The sequence below is a fragment of the Lampris incognitus genome, chromosome 16, assembly GCF_029633865.1.
Source record: "Lampris incognitus isolate fLamInc1 chromosome 16, fLamInc1.hap2, whole genome shotgun sequence".
Classification (NCBI taxonomy): Eukaryota; Metazoa; Chordata; class Actinopteri; order Lampriformes; family Lampridae; genus Lampris; species Lampris incognitus.
In genome coordinates, this window is record NC_079226.1 from 4080795 (window position 1) to 4102049 (window position 21255).

Consider the following 21255-nt stretch of genomic DNA (forward strand, 5'->3'; position numbering starts at 1 on the left):
AGTGAGAGAGAGAGAGAGGGAGAGAGAGGGAGCGAGAGGGGGGGAGAGAGAGAGAGGGAGAGAGAGGGAGCGAGAGGGGGGGAGGGAGAGAGAGGGGGGAGAGAGAGAGGGAGAGAGAGGGAGCGAGAGGGGGGGGAGAGAGAGAGGGAGGGGGTTGTGTTAGTGTGATGCTAAATCAGTGGACGTTGGAGGGGGGTGTGTACGTACACAATGCTATAGGAGCAGCAGTTACAGTCTTTATCATGATGTGTGTGTGTGTGGGTGTGTGTGCGTGAGACGTCTGCTGTGTGTGTGTGTGTGTGTGTGTGGGTGTGTGTGCGTGCGTGTGTGAGATGTCTACTGTGTGTGTGTGTGTATGTGTGCGTGTGTAGGCGTCTGTGTGTGTGTGTGCGTGCGTGTGTGTGAGATGTCTACTGTGTGTGTGTGTGTGTAAGGCGTCTGTGTGTGTGTGAGACAGTCTGCTGTGTGTGCGCACGCGCGTGTGAGACGTCCGCTTTGTGTGTGTGTGTGTGTGTGTGTGAGAGAGAGACGTCTGCTGTGTGTGTGTGTGTGTGTGTTTGTGTGTGTGTTTTTGTGTGTGAGAGAGACGTCTGCTGTGTGTGTGTGTTTGTGTTTGTGTGAGACGTCTGCTGTGTGTGTGTGTGTGTGTGTGGTGTGTTTGTGAGAGAGAGAGAGAGACGTCTGCTGTGTGTGTGTGTTGTGTGTGTGTGTTTGTGTGTGAGAGAGAGACGTCTGCTGTGTGTGTGTGTGTGTGTGTGTGTTTGTGTGTGTGTTTTTGTGTGTGAGAGAGACGTCTGCTGTGTGTGTGTGTTTGTGTGTGTGTGAGACGTCTGCTGTGTGTGTGTGTGTGTGTGTTTGTGAGAGAGAGAGAGAGACGTCTGCTGTGTGATGTGAGATGTCTACTGTGTGTGTGTGTGTGTGTGTGTGTGTGTGTGATTGAGTGTGTGTTCTGACTGGGCCCCTGACAGTAAATGTGTGTGTCCTCTAAATCGTCCGTCATCCTTGGACGGATTTCGAGACGGACGTTGATTCCAGACAAACAGACGGACAAGCGCCCCAGCAGTCACGTGTTTATTCCTCTACGTCACGAAAAGGCAGCGAAAGCGAAACACACGGCAGGCTTGGTTTCATCAGTGAGGCGTGGACGAGCTCTTAAGGCTTTTAAATCATGTCTGGATAGCGTTGACCGGGTTCTGATGGAGGGAGTCCGGTCTCCAGGTTCTAGTGGAGATGCAATCCATTAGGTTCGGAAACCGGAAGCTCTCTGAGCATGCGTCCACAGCGGTTTGAACTCGTGTCTTTACGTCTTCGTGTTGGTCTTCCATCCAAATCTGAGCCTGCGTTGTTTGTTTGTTTTTTTTTTTTTGGATACAAGAAAAATGTACACAACAAGCCTGGGTATAAACACAAAATGGAAGATGGAAATAACTCAGCAATGGTGGAAATGATGGCTCAGCACAACTGCGTGGACACAATACGAATAGACATCAGAGTAATGACAAATCAAACAGACTAAATAATATTTTACAAACAAATCAGAAAGCACAAAAAAGAAATCAGATAGGGCTAGTTTGAAAGGCGCGCAGGACAGCAGGGCAAGAGGCTTTATAATAGCGAGGACTGACATACAGACGCTTCCCTGTGGGTGTCACCTGAACCTGTCCCTGGCCTCCCATTGGCCTGCTCACCCCCGCGAGGTGACGTCAGAGTTCCGCTTTAGTTTCCGCGCCTCCTCACTGCGCGCACAGACTGCTCGAAAACAGGTGAAAAAACGCTGCTGTGGGCGGAAGTCCGTCTACCGGGTTCCGCCTTGAACGCGCGCTTTGCAGGCGTGTCCGGGCTCGTATGGACGAGTCCGTCTGCTTTTCTTTTCTTTTCTTTTCTTTTCTTTTCTTTTCTCCTCCTTCCGTCTGCGGATCCTGTGCGATTCAAAAGTGCATTAAAGATGTAGCATTAAAGATGTAGGGCAGTAGCCTGGGCGGGCCGCTGGAGGGCGATAGTGCGCTGTCCGTTCCCCTGAGAGTTCAGCAATTGTCGCTGTTTGTCCTTCGGCGCGGGACGCCATCTTCCCTTAGCTTGTTCGACTGCCTCGTAAGGTGAGTGTGGTGGCCCGCAGATCCCAAATATATTTAAATTAAAAACACCCATCCAGTCCGTCTGCCCAGCTGGCTTGTTCATTTAGATGTTGAACTACATTTTGCTGTGGTTTTGAGATGCGGGCGCTTGTGATTTCTATGTGAATATTGGCCGTAATGTTTGCTAGCTCGCAGTGTACCGCTGCTACCTCGCGGTGTACCGGTGTTAGCTCGCAGTGTACCGGTGTTAGTTCACGGTGTACCGGTGTTAGTTCGCTGTGTACCGGTGTTAGCTCACAGTGTACCGGTGTTAGTTCACGGTGTACCGGTGTTAGTTCGCGGTGTACCGGTGTTAGCTCACAGTGTACCAGTGTTAGCTCACGGTGTACCGGTGCTAGCTCGCAGTGTACCGGTGTTAGTTCACGGTGTACCGGTGTTAGTTCGCGGTGTACTGGTGTTAGCTCACAGTGTACCGGTGTTAGCTCACGGTGTACCGGTGCTAGCTCGCAGTGTACCGCTGCTACCTCGCGGTGTACCGGTGCTAGCTCGCGGTGTACCGGTGTTAGCTCACAGTGTACCGGTGTTAGCTCACGGTGTACCGGTGCTAGCTCGCAGTGTACCGCTGCTACCTTCGCGGTGTACCGGTGCTAGCTCGCGGTGTACCGGTGTTAGCTCGCAGTGTACCGCTGCTACCTCGCGGTGTACCGGTGCTAGCTCGCGGTGTACCGGTGTTAGTTCACGGTGTACCGGTGTTAGTTCGCGGTGTACCGGTGTTAGCTCACAGTGTACCGGTGTTAGCTCGCAGTGTACCGCTGCTACCTCGCGGTGTACCGGTGTTAGCTCGCGGTGTACCGGTGTTGGCTCGCAGTGTACCGGTGCTAGCTCGCGGTGTACCGGTGTTAGTTCACAGTGTACCGGTGTTAGCTCACGGTGTACCGGTGTTAGCTCACAGTGTACCGGTGTTAGCTCACGGTGTACCGGTGTTAGTTCGCAATGTACCGGTGTTAGCTCGCGGTGTACCAGTTAGCACCCACTCAGTGGAAGTGGTGCAGGATGAAGAGTTAGCTTTTCAGTTGTCTTGTTATCTATCTTATGTCAGTGAATTTATTTTTACACTAGATCATATGTTATGAATGTATTATTTAATATAAACATGCAGCGATTTTTTATTTTCCGTGTTAGATTATTATTTTGCACCCTAGACGTTTGCAAAAGAACATATTGATGCGAATTCAGCGGGCAGCCTGGGAACCGCCGCAGCCGGGACGCGGACCCGAGTCTCCCGCACCACGGGCGACTACGTTAACCAGTCAACTAAAGGGTCCGACGCCTTAGCCAAGGTCTAGCGAGTCTATTTATCCGTGCACGTTACAATATTTTCTAAACTTGGAGTTTGTTTGACTACCTTGTAAGGTTATGGACCAGCAGCTGTTGTGAGCAAGTAAAGTGCCACCCGGTCTCAACCACAATTCAGAACCCCCGTGTCCGGCGCTTTCTTCTCTCTGCACAATACCCCACTACACACAAAGAAACAACGCAGAGTCCCAGGGTATGTAGAGAGGCTCCAGCAGCAGTGGGTTACATAGACACAAACGTTTCATCAATAATATTACAAAATGCTCAGCACAATGACAAATATGAATCGTGTAAAATGTGGGAACTAGTTAAGGAAAACAAAACAGAATGGCACATCTCCAATGTCAACACATGACTTGATTCTAACAGAGACGTTTAATTCATTAATGAAACCGTCCAAGCAAACAGATGGAATTACAGCGGGGAAAACTAGCTAAGCACAGTCCATTGAATCAGATTTCCTCTCCCTCCCTCTCTCTCTCTCTCTCTCTCTCTCTCTCTCTCTCTCTCTCTCTCTCTCTCTCTCTCTCTCTCTGCCTGCTGAAAGCTCGGCTCAGGGTGGAGTATGTCTATTACAAAATGGTAGACAATTTAGAGGATTTCAGCCTTAAATGGGCAATAGGTGGAGTATTGTGCTTAGTGGGTGATGATGAAGACCTGGTTTCTGTTTCTAATTTGTGTATTGTGTAAACACCATGTATTGCACATTATGAAGCCTCCTGAGGCAAATTTGTGTTTGTGATTTTGGGCTATGCATGTAGAGTTGACTTAGGTTTGGAACCTGTTTGTTGGTATGGATATTTTTGTTTTGAACTACTTATTGAGACTTTTTCTGAAACTGTTTTGTCATTTTTGAGGTGGATTATAATAACTTGTATATGTTTTGAATATCAGCTGTTTGACTGAATAAATGTGCTTTTGAAAATCAAATCCCCCCCCCCCCTCTCGCTCTGGTGGTGAGTTTGGCGGAGAGTCTATGACTCAATTTTACTTCCTTGTTTTGTAGTTGTGGTTGTTCTTAGTGTAGGTTGGTGTGTGTTCAGTGGTTGTTTTTGGCGGACAGTGACCCATGCTTCTTGCCAGGCATAGCATCCTTTGAGACGCCGGCCCTGTCTTTGAGGCATGGAGTGAGGATAGTGCCGCGGCCCAGTACCACGGTGGAGCAGGTGCTGTTGGCAGTAGGAGAACAGGTGGGTTATGGAAACGTCTCGTATGCCTCACGAATGAATAAAGAGGTGGTTGTATTTCTGAAGGAACAGGGTTTAGTGAACCAGCTGATAGAAAACGACTCGCTCATGAACAATGAGTTTACACTCATTTCCCTGCTAGCGGTGCCTTCCACCCGGAATCCCCCCCCCTTTATTTCCAATGAGGCTTTGGCGCAAGAACTGAGGCGCTTCGGGAAGCTTGCACATGGATTTTGGGCGGTGAATCGGGTCGTGACGACACCAAATTGAAGCATGTTCAGTCTCTGCGGAGACAAGTGTTCATGTTTTTGGACTCTCCAACTCAGACTCTGAATTGCTCTTCCCGTGTTAGGCATGAGGACATTTTTTTAAGGTATGTGCTAGCTGCGGGAGTATGAAGTGTTTTGGCATCGGGTGAGGCTCCAGGAATAGATGGCTTACCATCTGAATTAATTAAACACTTCTGGAGTGTTTTGGGACAGGATCTTCTGGACCTTTTTAGAGAGTGTTTTAAGAAAGGGACACTTCCCGTTTCCTGTAGGTGTGCAGTTCTCTCTCTGCTGCCTAAGAAGGGAGATTTAGCCCTTTTAAAAAACTGGAGACCAGTAGCTCTTTTGTGTACAGACGATAAAATTATCTCCAAACCTTTATCAAACAGACTGAAAATGTGTATTGAACTATTGATTGGTGCAGATCAATCTTGTTGTGTTCCAGACAGATCTATGCTAGATAATTTATTTTTAATGAGAGATGTGTTTGATATATGTAAATTTTATATGTTGGTATCTTATCTAATGACCAAGAGAAGGCTTTTGACCATGTAGATCATGATTTTCTTTTCTCTACATTGCAGGCCTTTAGTGTTGGGGAGGGCTTTCTGTCCTGGATAAAGCTGTTCTGTAGTGGTGCATGTGTAGTGAAGGTGGGGGGAGGGTTAAGCTTTCCTCTGCCAGTTAAGAAAAGGATCAGGTAGGGCTGCCCCATCTCAGGCCAGCTTTACAGCATTGCCATTGAGCCTCTCTTGTGTAGGTTGAGGAGCAGGCTGAGGGATCTCTCTCTGCCAGAGCTAGCTCAGCACCCTTCTGTTGTTGTATCAGCATACGCTGGGGAGAGGGAGATGTCCGGGAATTGAAAGAAAACCTGGTCTTATGAAAAGGCTTCTTCAGACTAGGTTAACTGGGGGAAAAGTGAGGCTTGTTTGGTGTGTCAGTGGGGCTTGGGGAGTACTCCTAGTCCTCCTGGCAATCTTAAGTGGGGAGGAGGAGTTATTAAAGTCCTAGGAGTATGTTTAGGAAGTGAGGACTTTCAGAGGCAGAACTGGGAGGGAGTGCTGAAGAAGGTTAAAACCAAGTTGTCTAAATGGAAATGGTTTCTATCCCAGCTGTCCTACAGGGGAATAGCTCTGATAGTTAATAACCTAGTCGCCTCATCTCTATGGCACACACTCATTGTTTTGGTGCCACCGCCAGGCCTTGTGGAAGAGTTGCAGAGGCTCCTGGTTAACTTTTTCTGATCCAGTCAGCACTGGCTGAGAGCATCGGCCCTGTATCTCCCTGTGACAGAGGGAGGACAAGGACTTATGGCATTCTATCCAGAACTGTGGCCTTCGGACTACAGATGGCACAGAGGCTGCTATACGGCTGTGGTCACTGCTGGTTGGCTCCTAGCTGAGCATGGATAAACAGCTTTTTCTGCTGAGATCATCTGAAACTGACCTGACTGGACTCACACATTTTTACAACTCAGTGGTTGAAGCCTGGCAGGTGCTGAAGGCCACACAAATTCCTGACCCTTGTCCAGGAATGTAGCTTTTTGAGGAGCCACTGTTTTATAATGACTTCCTTGCGAATGCCACCATTTCCTCTGCTACAGTAAGGACCAAGTTTGTTGAAACTGGCATTACTAAATGGGGCCATCTTACAAAAACATCCATGGAATTAGTGGTATCATCAGCATTAGGTCTTGCAGAGTACTGAAGAGGGTTGTGGAGGAAGTCTGGGAGTCTCTATCTGGGCCACTGAGAGCGTTTGCCAAAAATCGTGCTCTAGCTCAGCGTTTCTCAAACCTCTCCTGGCGGACCACTTGTCCTGTATGTTTTAGATCTCTCCCTGTTCCAACACAGCTGATTTAAATGATCAGTTTTGTTATTAGGCAGCTTCAGGAGCTCATAACGAGTTGATCATTTGAATCAGCTGTGTTGGAGCAGGGAGAGATCTAAAACATCCAGGGCAAGTGGTTCTCCAGGAGAGGTTTGAGAAACGCTGCTCTAGCTGACCAATGGAATGATGACAGTGAGTGCGTTTTTCCCCGCCCTGGTCATCAGTCCTGCAGTTGAGGCGTGGCGAGGGGGGAGCAGACTGCTTCTTTCCCTGAATATACCAGTGTTGGGTAATTTCTGCTCTTGTGGGAAGAAGCAGTTTTATTACAGCTGTGTGAAGGTACTCAACCTTCTCTCTCTGTCTGAAGTCAGGGAGTCGGGGTGGACTGAGGTTTTTGCGTCAGACTGTACCCCTAAAGGCAGGTGGAGGGTCCTGTATAAGCCTCCTGTTGAGAAATGGATGGCTGATCTCCAGTGGAGGATTATACATGGGGCAATAGCTATGCACAGACAAAGCACTGGGTAAGACTGTCCTTTCTGGACACAAAGAGAAATATTAGAGCATTTAGTGGTCTCTTGTCCTCGATTAGTAGGCTTATTTAGATTACTGCAGGAATGGGTGGAAGCAACACTCCCTTCATGGCTCTAATCTGGCAATCCTTCCTAGGACATGTCAGGTTCTTCCAACTGGATTCTGTCCCCATTGACTAGGTACCCCCCCCCCCCCCGCACTGTACCAACATCTTGTACTTCCTGGCTGAGTCCTGTTTTCCTCATATAAAAAGCAAACAGTGTGTATAGTGTGTTACTGTCACCAAATTGTCTTGTTTTGCCTTGAAAGTTTTTTTTTGCTTTCTTTTAGAAACTATGTATATGTGTTTTATGTTATACTATATTATGTTGTATGTGTTGAAAATCATAAATAAATCATTTTTTTTTTAAAAAGGAATGGGTTGAAGCTTTCGGAGAGAAATTCTCTGTCCCCTTGTTTGTTTTTGGTCCTAAATGGTCAAGTCAAGTCAGTTTTATTTGTATAGCCCACTATCACAAATTACAAATTTGCCTCAGTTGGCTTTAGAGCAACACAACATCCTGTCCTTAGACCCTCTCATTGGATAAGGAACAACTCCCTTCAAAAAAAAAAACCTTTAACAGGGAGAAAAAATGGGAAGAAACCTCAGGGAGAGCAACAGAGGAGGGATCTCTCTCCCTAGACGGACAACGTGCAATGGAGGTTGTGTTTACATAATACAACATTGAACGAGGATAAACAGAATTATAATAGACTTATAAAATACTCAGTAAGAAAAAGACTGCTTCTGGTCCTAGTACATTTTCTGGTTGGAACTACTAAGCTAGCGATCTGGAAGACCAGGAAGAATCAGATGCTAGGTCAGGGCTGGACTGATGTGGTGCGGAGTATGAAGGGTTTGGTGGCGGCTCGTCTGAGGATAGAGCATGCTTTCTACACCCTGACCAGTGATCTGGACTCTTTCAGGGCTCTGTGGGGGTTAAGACATGTTCTATGTTCACTAAGGGAAGATGGTTCACTTGTTCTCAATTTTTAGTTTATTATGGTCATGTGTGGGTGTATGTGGGGTGTATGTGACAGGAGATTTTTTGTGTAAATAATTTGATGGAGCCACTGTAGTAATGCCAGGGACTTTATTGTTTTTAGCTTACCGGTTGATATTGACGTGATAGGAATGGAAAATTTTATCAATGTGATGTAAAAAAAAAAGTTATTTTTAAAAGTCAAAGTCTCTCTCTCTCTCTCTCTCTCTCTCTCTCTCTCTCTCTCTCTCTCTCTCTCTCTCCAGGCTAGTGTGTGATGTGATTTATTGGTAGTCTTGCACAGTGGTTAGCCTGTAAACAGTAGCATTTCATCATGGCACCACTCTAGCATGGAAAGCGTCCCGCTAGCATGGGAAGCACCACGCTAGCATGGGAAGCACCACATTAGCATGGGACGCACTACGGTAGCATGGGAAGCACCACGCTAGCATGGGAAGCACCACGCTAGCATGGGAAGCACCACATTAGCATGGGACGCACTACAGTAGCATGGGAAGCACCACGCTAGCATGGGAAGCACCACATTAGCATGGGAAGCTCCACGCTAGCATGGGAAGCACCACATTAGCATGGGAAGCTCCACGCTAGCATGGGAAGGCTCAGCGCCTCACTGCCGGCTGCCAGGACTGAGGAGGAAAGGAGCCTTCATACTGGGGAGGGAGAGAGGTGTGAAGAGGAGGAGAGAGAGGAGGAGTCAAGGTGACAGACAGGAGCGGCTCTGTAGGGACGGATGATAGTTTTACACTGTCCTGACCTGGCGGACACACACACACACACACACACACACACACACACACACACACACAAATACTCCTACATGACATCCCACACACACATATAGACAAACCACACACACATACAAATGCTCTGCCTTCTCTCACCCCTCTCTGTATCGCTCTCTGTCTCTCTCTGTCTCTCTCTGTCTCTCTGTCTCTCTGTCTCTCTCTGTCTCTCTGTCTCTCTCTGTCTCTCTGTTTCTCTGTCTCTCTCTGTCTCTCTCTGTCTCTCTGTCTCTCTCTGTCTCTCTCTGTCTCTCTGTTTCTCTGTCTCTCTCTGTCTCTCTCTGTCTCTCTCTGTCTCTCTGTCTCTCTCTGTCTCTCTGTTTCTCTGTCTCTCTCTGTCTCTCTCTGTCTCTCTCTCTGTTTCTCTGTCTCTGTTTCTCTGTCTCTCTGTTTCTCTGTCTCTCTCTGTCTCTCTGTTTCTCTGTCTCTCTCTGTTTCTCTGTCTCTCTGTTTCTCTGTCTCTCTCTGTCTCTCTGTCTCTCTGTCTCTCTCTGTTTCTCTGTCTCTCTCTGTCTCTCTCTGTCTCTCTCTCTGTTTCTCTGTCTCTGTTTCTCTGTCTCTCTGTTTCTCTGTCTCTCTGTCTCTGTCTCTCTGTTTCTCTGTTTCTCTGTTTCTGTTTCTCTGTCTCTGTTTCTTTGTCTCTCTGTTTCTCTGTCTCTCTCTGTCTCTCTCTGTCTCTCTGTTTCTCTGTCTCTCTCTGTCTCTCTGTTTCTCTGTCTCTCTGTTTCTCTGTTTCTGTTTCTCTGTCTCTGTTTCTTTGTCTCTCTGTTTCTCTGTCTCTCTCTGTCTCTCTCTGTCTCTCTGTTTCTCTGTCTCTCTGTCTCTCTCTGTCTCTCTGTTTCTCTGTCTCTCTCTGTCTCTCTGTTTCTCTGTCTCTCTCTGTCTCTCTGTTTCTCTGTCTCTCTCTGTCTCTCTGTTTCTCTGTCTCTCTCTGTCTCTCTCTGTCTCTCTCTGTCTCTCTGTCTCTGTTTCTCTGTCTCTCTGTCTCTCTCTGTCTCTCTCTGTCTCTCTGTCTCTGTTTCTCTGTCTCTCTGTCTCTCTGTTTCTCTGTCTCTCTGTCTCTCTCTGTCTCTCTCTGTCTCTCTGTCTCTCTCTGTCTCTCTGTTTCTCTGTCTCTCTCTGTCTCTCTGTCTCTCTCTGTCTCTCTGTTTCTCTGTTTCTCTGTCTCTCTGTTTCCCTGTCTCTCTGTTTCTCTGTCTCTCTGTCTCTCTGTTTCTCTGTCTCTCTCTGTCTCTCTTACACACAGCAGAGCAGGTCAGATCTATTGTGTTACCAGCAGCGGCCGGGAACAACATGTAATTAACCTGCCCAACCTGCGGGGTATTAATGGTTGTGTGTGTGTGTGTGTGTGTGTGTGTGTGTGTGTGTGTGTGTGTGTGTGTGTGTGTGTTCTGGCTTGCCTCCCACTTGTAATTTCTGTGTCTTCATACCTGACCAAACACATAATGTCTTATTTATCAGTGATGTAAGATGGGGGGGGGGGGATCCTCTCAAATGGTTGAACAAATTCCAGGAAAGGATTTGAAAACAAATGATCATCATCTTCTTCTTCTTCTCCTTCGCCATCTACATGGAGATGACGTCTCCCTATCCGCTTTCTGCTTAAACCTGGCTTAATGCATTCATTTATTAATTCACATGAGGGTGGAGTCATCCCAGCATGTTTTGGCCGAATGACAGGGAGAAGTTTCAGACATCCTAACAGTCCAGTACAGGACGCACACACACACACACACACACACACACACACACACACACACACACACACACACACACACACACACACTAGTGGACCCTTTAGAACCTGTCTAGAGACAGTTTTTCACCGTCTTGGAAACGCTGCGGGGCAGTTAATTAGTGGTTTGCAGTGGGGAGTCGTCTGCGTATCACGTTGTGGGACACGTGTCATCATCTGCATTTCTATTTAATAACAGCAGGAAATTGAACACAACATGGGGTGTTAAAGTTTACACCAAGCGACTCAGTTTGGCTGGTATTTGTACACATGTGCTGTCCACCGCCTCAGGAACCACGTGTGGTGCAGAACAGGACTGAGGCTGTGAGAGCCTCAGCCTGTGACTGGTGCATCTCATTTATGCGATGCAGACACATGAGCTGTGATTGGTTGGTTTTGATAACATCATGACGTAGCATGGTCATACGTTGTCATTTCAAACTGTCTCATTGTAAAGTGATGGAGTGCACTGTCTCCACGATCATTAAAGTTGTCTGTGGTTTCCCGTCTCCAGTTCAGCTGACATACATGTCTGTCTTTACTGAAAGAAAGACAGGAAGTGCTGTCAGGTTCCCACTCTTTTCAAGAAAACATTTTCCAGGACATTTTCCAGGACTTCATCCTGGATATCCATGCCAGGTGTCACTGACAGAAGGTCATATTATTCAGTACTGACTATCAGTGGAAGTCTCAACTGTCTGTAAGTGGACTGTGTGACTTCATACACTGATGTCACATCTCATTTCATAACCTAACCTTACAACGTTCCATGAACTCAATTATATTTCCAGGACCTTTGATCAATTTGATTATTTTCAAGGTGTTTTTCATGTCTGGAAAAGTAATCTATACATTTCCAGGTTTTCCAGGACGCACAGGAATCCCGACAATGAGGCCTTAATTTATAAAATCAATGTATGTCTGTTCCTGAATCTCTCATCCAAACTAACATGAAATGTAGTGTTGTCTATTTAATCATTGATGTCTGTCTCTCTCTTTCTTTTTGCAGTCCCTGGATGGGTTTGTTTTTGCACTAAACAAGGAGGGCAGGTTCCTGTACATTTCTGAGACTGTCTCCATATACCTGGGGCTCTCACAGGTCAGTCGTACAACTAATACCTCTCTCTCTCTCTCTCTCTCTCTCTCTCTCTCTCTCTCTCTCTCTCTCTCTCTCTCTCTCTCTCTCTCTGAGTGGAACTGCGATTGGTCGGAGTAGCAGCGTGTTGCTTCGGTGTGAGTGAGTTTCTAAAACTCTAGCTTTTTTCTACCTGTCTCGTCATTTTCATGTGCTTTTTGTTGTTCGTTGTCTGTAGTTGGGTTTTCGGTGGTAGTGTCAAAGTGGAGTTGTTTTCTTTAGTTTGGGAGCGATGCTACCAGCTGTAACAGTGGAAACTGGGAAATGTGCCTTTCAGACGTACTTGCCTAGATACAAGAGAAGCAACGTCATCACATAGTGCCTTGTATTCTTTGAGTTGAGTGGCAGGCATGCTGTGAATGGATGCATGTTTTTTTATTTAGATCCTGTTTTTCTTTTGCCTTAGTTTACGTGTGGCTTCTGTTTTGTTCCAGTATGATAAAATAGCAGCTGTACAACCGGGTTTGGTATGGTTGATGTGTAGTAATGAATGACAAGCTTCGTGGAATCCCAGCACTTGTGTGGATATGAGTTTTTGCCTATCTTCCTCCTTTCTACTTTCCAAGCTACCTCAACCAAGAAACACGGCCCCAAACTGTTACACAGCACAGCGGGGCAGTATGCCCGCTGTGGGAGGTGGAGGATTGGGGTTCGACAATTTGACTCACCGGCATGCAGTTAAAGTGGCCCCGGTGGTCACGTGCTCAGTAGAAAACACTGCTTGGCGGTAGGTGAACATGTGGGGTATGGAAGCATACGATCTGCATCCAGAATGAACAGTGCTGCAGTTATTTTTCTTAATATTGTTAACGAAATCAACCAGGTTGTGGCGAGTGAAGACACTTTGACTCCCGTTCTGCTGCTGGTTAATACAGCCAAGAGAATCACCGTTTGTAATGTTCCCCGTTCATGAGAAATGTGGCTTTGGAGAAGGAGCTGGCAAGACAAGGCCAGCTAGTGTCCTCAATAAAAATGGTCTCTTTGGGTTGTAAATCTCCCAACTTGAAACAGGTAGTGTCTCATAGGAGACAAGGCTTTATGATTCTGAAAATTAATGTGGAGGATTTGGATCTAGTGCTTAAATTCAGAATCAACAGGTTTGATCACATTGTTTCTGTAACATCCGGCATGAAGACATGTATTTTGGGTGTGGGTCAGAGGGGCATTTAATAAAGTCTTGTCCTGAAAGGAGTGAGCGAAGGTCTGATCCTCAAGGGCTGCTGCCTTCCCCTGATGCTGCCATGAGCGGCGCATTTCCGGTTGGAGACGGTGCTGCTGGGTCGGCACAGGGCAGACAGGAGGCGGAGGAGCGAGGGACAGGAGAAAATGATCAGGCTGTGAAACAGAAAGAGAACAAGGCTGGAAAAGATAAGAAACATGGACAGAATGAGAAGGTAGGAGAGGATGGTGTGCAGGATGAGCAGGTAAAAAAAAAGGTGGTCACAATGAGAAGGTAACAGAATTTGTGCAGGTAGGAGAAGTCGGTGGCCAGGATGAGAAGGTAGGGGAGGATGAACAGGGTAAAAAAAAAAAACTGAGAAAAAGGAACGTAGCAAATTGGCTGGGCGAGATATGAATAGTGGTCTCAAAGCGCAAATAGGGCAGACTGCTATTAGAGTGGCAGAGTCTGTATTGGAGGAAGGGGAAGATATGCTGTTGGATGATGAAATGACAAAAATGTCTATTAAAAGGAAGCCCACAGAGGGTAGACAGAATAATTCAAAAGCAAAGAGGGTTTCAAAAGGAAAAAAAAGAAAGAAGCTTCCCTCCTTTACCTGAGGAGAACACAGAGGGAAGTGACTGTGAATGAAGTTCCACACCACACACAGATCCAGGTGGACACAGAAGGAAGCTATGCTTTCCTGAAGATCAGGAAGTTTTTACAGACTACCAAGTGTTTTAGGACAGTCGGTGTGGACCAGTTCTTGCCAGACTTGCAGCTTTTTCTTCACTCAACTAGATGTTCAATGAAAAACACGAGAGATTTGGAGGAAAACACATTTACTGAACAGGAAATCTTCCGACTGAAAAGTCTTGTGCAGAAAGTAAAAAGCAAATCCTTGATGATGATTGAGGCAAGTTTGGTTATTGTCTTTTTGGTTAGTGGAGGTGTGGTTTTGGCACAGCTCAGCTCCATTCTCCTCATGTGTAGTATAAAATTAGGAACTTTAAATCTGAATGGAGCAAGAGATGACATGAAAAGAGCTGCTGTGTTTAAACTGGTTGATTTTGAGAAAATATATGTTTTACTTATGCAAGAAACACATAGCACTCTAGATAATGAAACTGAATGGAAGAGGGAATGGACTGGACAAATGATTCTCAGTCAAAACTCAAATATTAGTGGTGGGGTTGGGATTCTTTTTTCAAAAGGTTTTATGCCATGTTCTTTTTTTTCTTTTTCTTTTTTTTGAATAGGGACAGTGCATATTAATGAACATTGGTATCGCAGGTTCACATGTAAACATGCTGGATTGTAGTAATACTGCTAATTTACATCCGTTGTTCCCTTGAAGTAGAAGGAATATTCAAAGGTTGATTACTGAAAGTAAGAGCACAATATGAAAATATAAAATAGTTTTTACAAATGTTTATGTACCCGTAGCCCCTTAAGACTAGCTTTTTTATGGATGTGTTATTTGAAGTAATCAGTAAATGTGACGGAGAGGAGTATTTATTTGTCGGAGGGGATTCCAACTGTACAGAAAATTGTAAGCTGAACAGAAATCATCAGGAACCACATCCTGCTTCTCTTAGTCAGCCCACATGTTTAATTAACTCATGTGACCTAAAAGACATTTGGAGAGCTTTTTATGGAAACTAGAGGCAATATACATGGACACATTCAAAAGATAATGTACTATCCATGGCAAGGCTTGATCGGTTTTATTGTTTTAAACATCATTTTAATGTGTTTAAACAATATAACATAATTCCAGTTAGTTTCTCTGGTCATTCCCTTGTACAGTGTTTGGTTTTTATTAGGAGTATTAAAACAATTAGTGCGTTCTAACATATTAATACCACCCTTTTACGTGCTAACAATTTTAGAGATGCTTTTAAGTTTTTCTGGGGTCAGTACAGAAACAGAAAGTCTGATTTTAGTTCTTTACAGCAATGGTGGGACATTGGCAAGTGCCAGATAAAGCAGTTTTGCCAGCAGTACACTCGCAATGTCACCAGAGACGTAGCCAGATCTATGAGAGATCTATTGATTCAAATGGTGCAACTACAGCATTTAGCAGATTCCACAGGAAATCAAAGCCATGTAGAGGCTCCCAAATCCAAAAAGTCTGTTTTGGCTAATTGCTGGGTATTACAGCACAGGGGAAACTGGTCCGCTCACACTTGCTGAACGTCACACATATGGATGCTCCTCACTTTTTCTTTCGTTTAGAGCGTAAGAACGGGTAGAGAAAGACACTCCACTCTCAACATGCTAACACTGGTGTACAGCGTTCAGAGTTTTCTGAGATTCTGAAATATGCAGCAGGGTTTTACGATGATTTAAGAGTGAATTCAAACAGGATGCACTGGGGGCAGAATCATTCTGAGATGGCCTAAAAAAGATTGAGGAGGCACTCAATACAGAACTCGAAGCCCAACTGTCCCCCGAGTAACTCCATAATGCCCTGCAAAGTCTGGAGAGTGGCAAGGCACGCGGCATAGAGGATTTACCTGTTGATTTTTATTAGTTTTTTTGGCCAGTGCCTGGAGAAGATTTGTTGAATGTTCTGAGGGACAGTGCCACTGAGGGGTGGTTACCTCAGAGTTGCAAGACAGCCATCTTTATTCTCTTGCCAGAAAAAGGGGATTTGGAAGACATAAAGAACTGGTGGCTAGTGTCCTTGCACTGCAATGATTACAAGAACTTTTCCAAGGTGTTGGCAAACAGACTGAGAAAAGTTATGATGGAGTTTATCCACGCTGACCAGACCCGGTAGGCTGTGCCTGTAGGCTGATCACTGACAACATCACTTTAATTAGGGATGTTTTGGACATGTCTAGTTCATTGGGAGTTGAAACCGTTCTTGTTTCCATGGATCAGGAAAAGGCTTTTGACCGGGTTGAGCACCAGCACTTTTGGCAAACTATGAAAGTTTTCGGTTTCAGCCCAGGTTTTATAGCTAAGATCAAGGTTTTGTACTGTGACATTGAGATCACAGAAGGGTGAATCTGTTCATCTGGACACAACATTTAGTGGGAGAAATGTTTCATCACTCATCCAAGTGACTTTGTCAGTGTCAACTGACTGCAGGTATCCCCCAACCATATAAACAGCATGGTTGCATAACGACAGAAACCAACAATTGCTTTCGTGAGACCATTAACTACAGTTTCAATGGCCATGTGTACTATTCACAGAGGATTGGGGAATAGTTGCAATCACAGCATTTAAAGATGGTGATAGATGTACTCTTAGGATCCCCCCCTTCCCTCCCTCTTGGTTCAGGGATGGTCATTCCCTCATCACATAGATGGCCTCTCTGACTCCCCGTTCAAACCAGCATTCCTCCCTATCAAGGAAGTGCACATCCTTATCCTTCAAAGAGTGGCCTCTGGCCTGTATATGGTGTTGACTGGAGTCCTGGCCTGACGTGTTAGGGCTTCTGTGTTGTGCCATCCTCTTGGCCACCATCTGTTTGGTTTCTCCGATGTACAAGTCATGCCAATCCTCTCGGTACTTAACAGCTATATGTCATGCTTGTCTTTTTCTCTTCTCTGACCTCTCTATGCAGAGCCTCAAATTAGTGTCCTAGGTGGTGGGAGAGACAGGCATAAAAGGGTATTAATGTCTGAAGTCTCTACTAAAAAGAAAAAAGGATTGGTGTGTTATTTTTGCAAGCAATACATACTAATCCAGCAGATGAGATAGCTCGTGACTTACGGTGTTTTGCTAGAGTGTTTCAGAACAGGATCTCTTCCTGTCTCCTGTCAGCAAGCAATGCTTTCCCTTCAGCCCTAAAAAGGACACCTGGCATTACTTAAGAAATGAAGGCCAGTTGCCCGTCTTTGTACAGACTCCAACGTGCTTTCCAGAGCCTTATCAAACAGACTTGAGGACATCCTGGAAGTAATTGTACATCAGAATCAGAATACTTTATTTCTCCCCGAGGGGAAATTGAGTTCTATTACAGACACTTACGCTCTAATAGCTAAAAACTAACAAGATACAAGATAAGAAAATAGAAACAGAAGCAAACAGAAATAAAAGATAAATAAGAAATAGAAATAAGAACAAAATATATCAACAAGCTTGGTGCCCATAACACCCTATCTATACTGCACTACCGCAGCGCACAACAAGCAGCGCAAACAAAACCCGGCAGGGCCAATCCAATGACCATTAACTCAGAGTGTCTGACAGTCTGAGTCTGAGCGGTTCAACAATGAAAATGTTCATCATTCCAAAGGGGTCACATGAAAAGACATGTGACCCCTTTGGAATGATGAACATTTTCCACCCGTCCTTTTGGCGGTTTGTGCAGTTTATTGCACAACAACTGCTCGTCATCTCTGCCGTATCTGAGCTCTATCTTGGTCAAAATCTCTGCGCTGTAGCTGCTTTCTGCCCCCTAGTTGCGCACGCATCTCTATGATGACGTTGCACGGAAACCCTCCTATACGCAGGCTGTCAGTCACATTTGGGCTGTTGGGGGGGGGGGGGGCGTTATGCCCTGTGGGGGGGGGGGTGATTTTAAACTTCTGATCAGAAAACATGTTTTTGTTACTGGTTGACAAGTTCTGTTGTATTTTAGGAATGATTCTTTTGCCTTCTGGTAATGACATGACAGTGATCTGTTTTTTCTTTGCAATGGTTCTATAAAGGGACTTTCTCTCTCTCTCTCTCTCTCTCTCTCTCTCTCTCTCTCTCTCTCTCTCTCTCTCTCTCTCTCTCTCCCTGGTCATTACCAAAGTCAATTTCAAACAAATTAAGTCTCGTTTAAAATTTCATCATCTTGGTGGATGGTTGTTGATTCATGCGATGCGATGCTGCATATTTTATTGGGGCTGGTGGTTTGGTGGGTTTATTGTACGTTTGTCAGCATGGTAACGAGTTCTGGCGCCCTGATTGGTAGGGTCCTGTTAAAGGGTAATTCCGGTATTTTTAAGCCTGGGCCCTTTTTGTCCATCATTTGCGGTCTAAATGAGTAAGAGGGAACAAAAATGTTTTACCCCCTCATGCAAGCAGCAGCAGCAGTGAAAGGGAAGAAGCGAAACATAAAGACGAAGGTCTGTCTCCGTAGGGATCCTTTCCATAATGTTGTCAGACACTGGTAATAACAAGCTGAGCCTGTCAGTGGTGAAAAGAAGCTCTTTTAGTTGACGTACTTTGACGGGCCTGATTGCCCCATGGATTACGTTGCAGCCCGTTTCTTGTCTGCTGGCTGAAGCGTTCTCACTCAATACTGGACCAGGTCCAAAAATATTCTGTCCCTATTAGTCATGTAGACCCCAAATGGTGGAAAAATAGGGCCCAGGTTTCAAAATCTCGGAATTGCCCTTTAATAGAGACAGGCGTCCATCCTGAAGGTGGAGAGAGCCACCTTGGGGAGAGTAATAAGTTCATATTGACAGACAGACAGACAGGCTGTGTGTGTGTGTGTGTGTGTGTGTGTGTGTGTGTGTGTGTGTGTGTGTGTGTGTGTGTGTGTGTGTGTGTGTGTGTGTGTGTGTCAGGCACGGCGTTATGGGTGGGCCTGATGGTCCTAGGCCCGCCCACTTTTCACCAGGCCCACCCTACAATTTTCCTACCCAATAAATAAATAAATAAATAAATAAATAAATGGTTCGAAATCAGCCAATAATCACATGATTTTGTACTAAAAATAGTTTGTATAAACATAATTGTATATGTTGATGTTCATGCGTAAGCAAGTTCATGAGACACGTGATGTGATGTTCGACGCCGGCGGGATAGGCTAGGCTAGGATAGGCTGGGTTAGGCTAGGCTAGGCTAGGCTAGACTAGGCTAGTTCCAACTGCCATACCATGGAATGCCTTTGCAATGCAGCCGACTTGGTGGCTAGCCGGTGTGAGGCCGAGCCGTGTAGAGAAGAAAGGCCGATGTGCATTACTACAGGAGGCCGACTCTGTGACGACAATACACGGTTTAATGTCTTCTTCTCTATGCGCCTTTATGAAATCGAAAACAACCCGCTGTTAATGAAACCATCTAGCATAGCCCATTGTCTTGTGATCATAGAGATGCGTAGACTGTGACTGATAGTGATCGATAATGACCTCTAGCAGCGTGTCTTTACATGCCAGATAACAAGGTTATGAGCGAGTTCTGAATACTGGCTCGCCGCTCTGCTCGCGTTACTCGGGCGTCCCAATTCAGTCCATTTAAACCTCCTTCCCAAAGGGCACTTCGCATGCCCTACGCAACGCTCTACTACCAAACTGCACCACTCTAGGTAGCGCGGAGGGTGGGGATTGGGACAGGGGGGGATTGGGCTGTGGTTGCTTGGTCACAGACCTGTTGCGCCCTCTATTGGTCGGTCAGTGATAGAATTATAGTTCAAAATGGTCACTCACTGGCTTTCAGCGTTGGCAAGTGATGGTACCGCTGCTGTCCAAGCAATATATATTTTGCACTGAGTCATTTTAACATTTTGGCTCATTTTGTCAATGTTGCATGAATTATGAGGGGGTTTGTGATTATATTTGTTATTCTATCTAGCTCGATTTTGGTCTCAAAATGCACCAAATTGATGCATTTACATTGTCAATATTGAAAAATTTTCTTCCGGGGGAGCATGCCCCCGGACCTCCCCTAGGGAATTCCAGGCCCATCCATAATTGGCCTGGCCCACCCAAAACTGAAATCCTGGAGCCGTGCCTGGTGTGTGTGTGTGTGTGTGTGTGTGTGTGTGTGTGTGTGTGTGAAATACTGGAGTGTAATTCCAATAGTTTTCTCAGCTCTGAGGAACAAATTGATTAAAAGAAAAAAAAATTTTTTAAATTTTCTTTATGTGATATAAGTCATGTTTACCTTAAATAACAGCTCCTCCAATTGATGTGTGTGTGTGTAAAACTTTGCCCCATATATATATTTTTTTTTTTGGGGGGGGGGGCAAAGTTTAAAAGGCAATCAGTTTACCACATTAAAAGTGTTAAATTGCATTAGGAGGACGTCTCTCCCATCTCTTGCTCCTCTCTCTCTTTCTGTCTCTCTTTCTCTCTCTCTCTCCTCCCCCCTCCCCCCCAGGATTAATTCTCCTGCGAAGATTGATTGATGATTTCTATCAAATAATTGATTAATTGTCAAATCGGTCCCCTAAGCTTTCCGCCGGCGTTGCGTGCAGAGCTCTGCAGCGGTTATCTTGTTCCTCCGCCTTTTATCAGCTGCCGAGAAGTGGCGGGAAGATAAAAACAAGAGAGACAGACACAGACAGACAGACAGATAGATGCAGAGAGAGACAGACAGATACAGAGAGACAGAGACACACAGACAGACAGAGAAACAGAGAGAGACAGACGGAGAGAGAGAGGCAGACAGACGGGGAGAGAGACAGAGAGAGAGAGACAAACAGACAGACAGGCAGAAAGGGAGAGAGAGAGACAGACAGAGAGAGACAGAGAGCGAGAGAGACAGACAGACAGATGGAGAGAGCGACAGACAGACAGAGAGAGGGAGACAGACAGACAGACAGAGAGAGCGAGAGAGATAGAGCAAGAGAGAAAGAGAGACAGGTGAAGAGAGAAACAGACAGACAGACAGACAGACAGACAGACAGACAGACAGACAGACAGACAGAGAGAGAGCCAGAGAGCGAGAGAGATAGAGCAAGAGAGAAAGAGAGACAGTTGAAGAGATAAACAGACAGACAGACAGAGAGAGAGAGCCAGAGAGCGAGAGCGATAGAGCGAGAGAAAGAGAGACAGATGAAGAGAGAAACAGACAGACAGACAGGCAGACAGAGAGAGAGAGAGCCAGAGAGCGAGAGAGATAGAGCAAGAGAGAAAGAGAGACAGGTGAAGAGAGAAACAGACAGACAGACAGAGAGAGAGAGAGAGAGAGAGAGAGAGAGAGAGCCAGAGAGCAAGAGAGAAAGAGAGACAGATGAAGAGAGAAACAGACAGACAGACAGACAGAGAGAGAGAGAGAGAGCCAGAGAGCGAGAGAGATAGAGCAAGAGAGAAAGAGAGACAGATGAAGAGAGAAACAGACAGACAGACAGACAGACAGACAGACAGACAGACAGACAGGGAGTTAGTTAGTCCTACATGTGTAAATGCAGAAGTTCAGCTCTCTTCTCTTAATCGGACCTCCTGCTCTCTTCTGATTTCATCACCACACTTCCA

The 21255-nt window shown here is 45.7% G+C and overlaps 1 protein-coding gene across 1 annotated transcript in view; it reads left to right on the top strand.

Annotated features, from left to right (window-relative positions):
* The window catches only part of LOC130126676 (neuronal PAS domain-containing protein 3), a 508822-nt gene that overhangs the window by 275182 nt on the left and 212385 nt on the right, over nt 1-21255 (top strand). The window contains exon 5 of the mRNA XM_056296287.1: nt 11818-11907. Coding sequence (XP_056152262.1) covers nt 11818-11907 — 90 coding nt within the window. The remainder of the gene's footprint in view (nt 1-11817; nt 11908-21255) is intronic.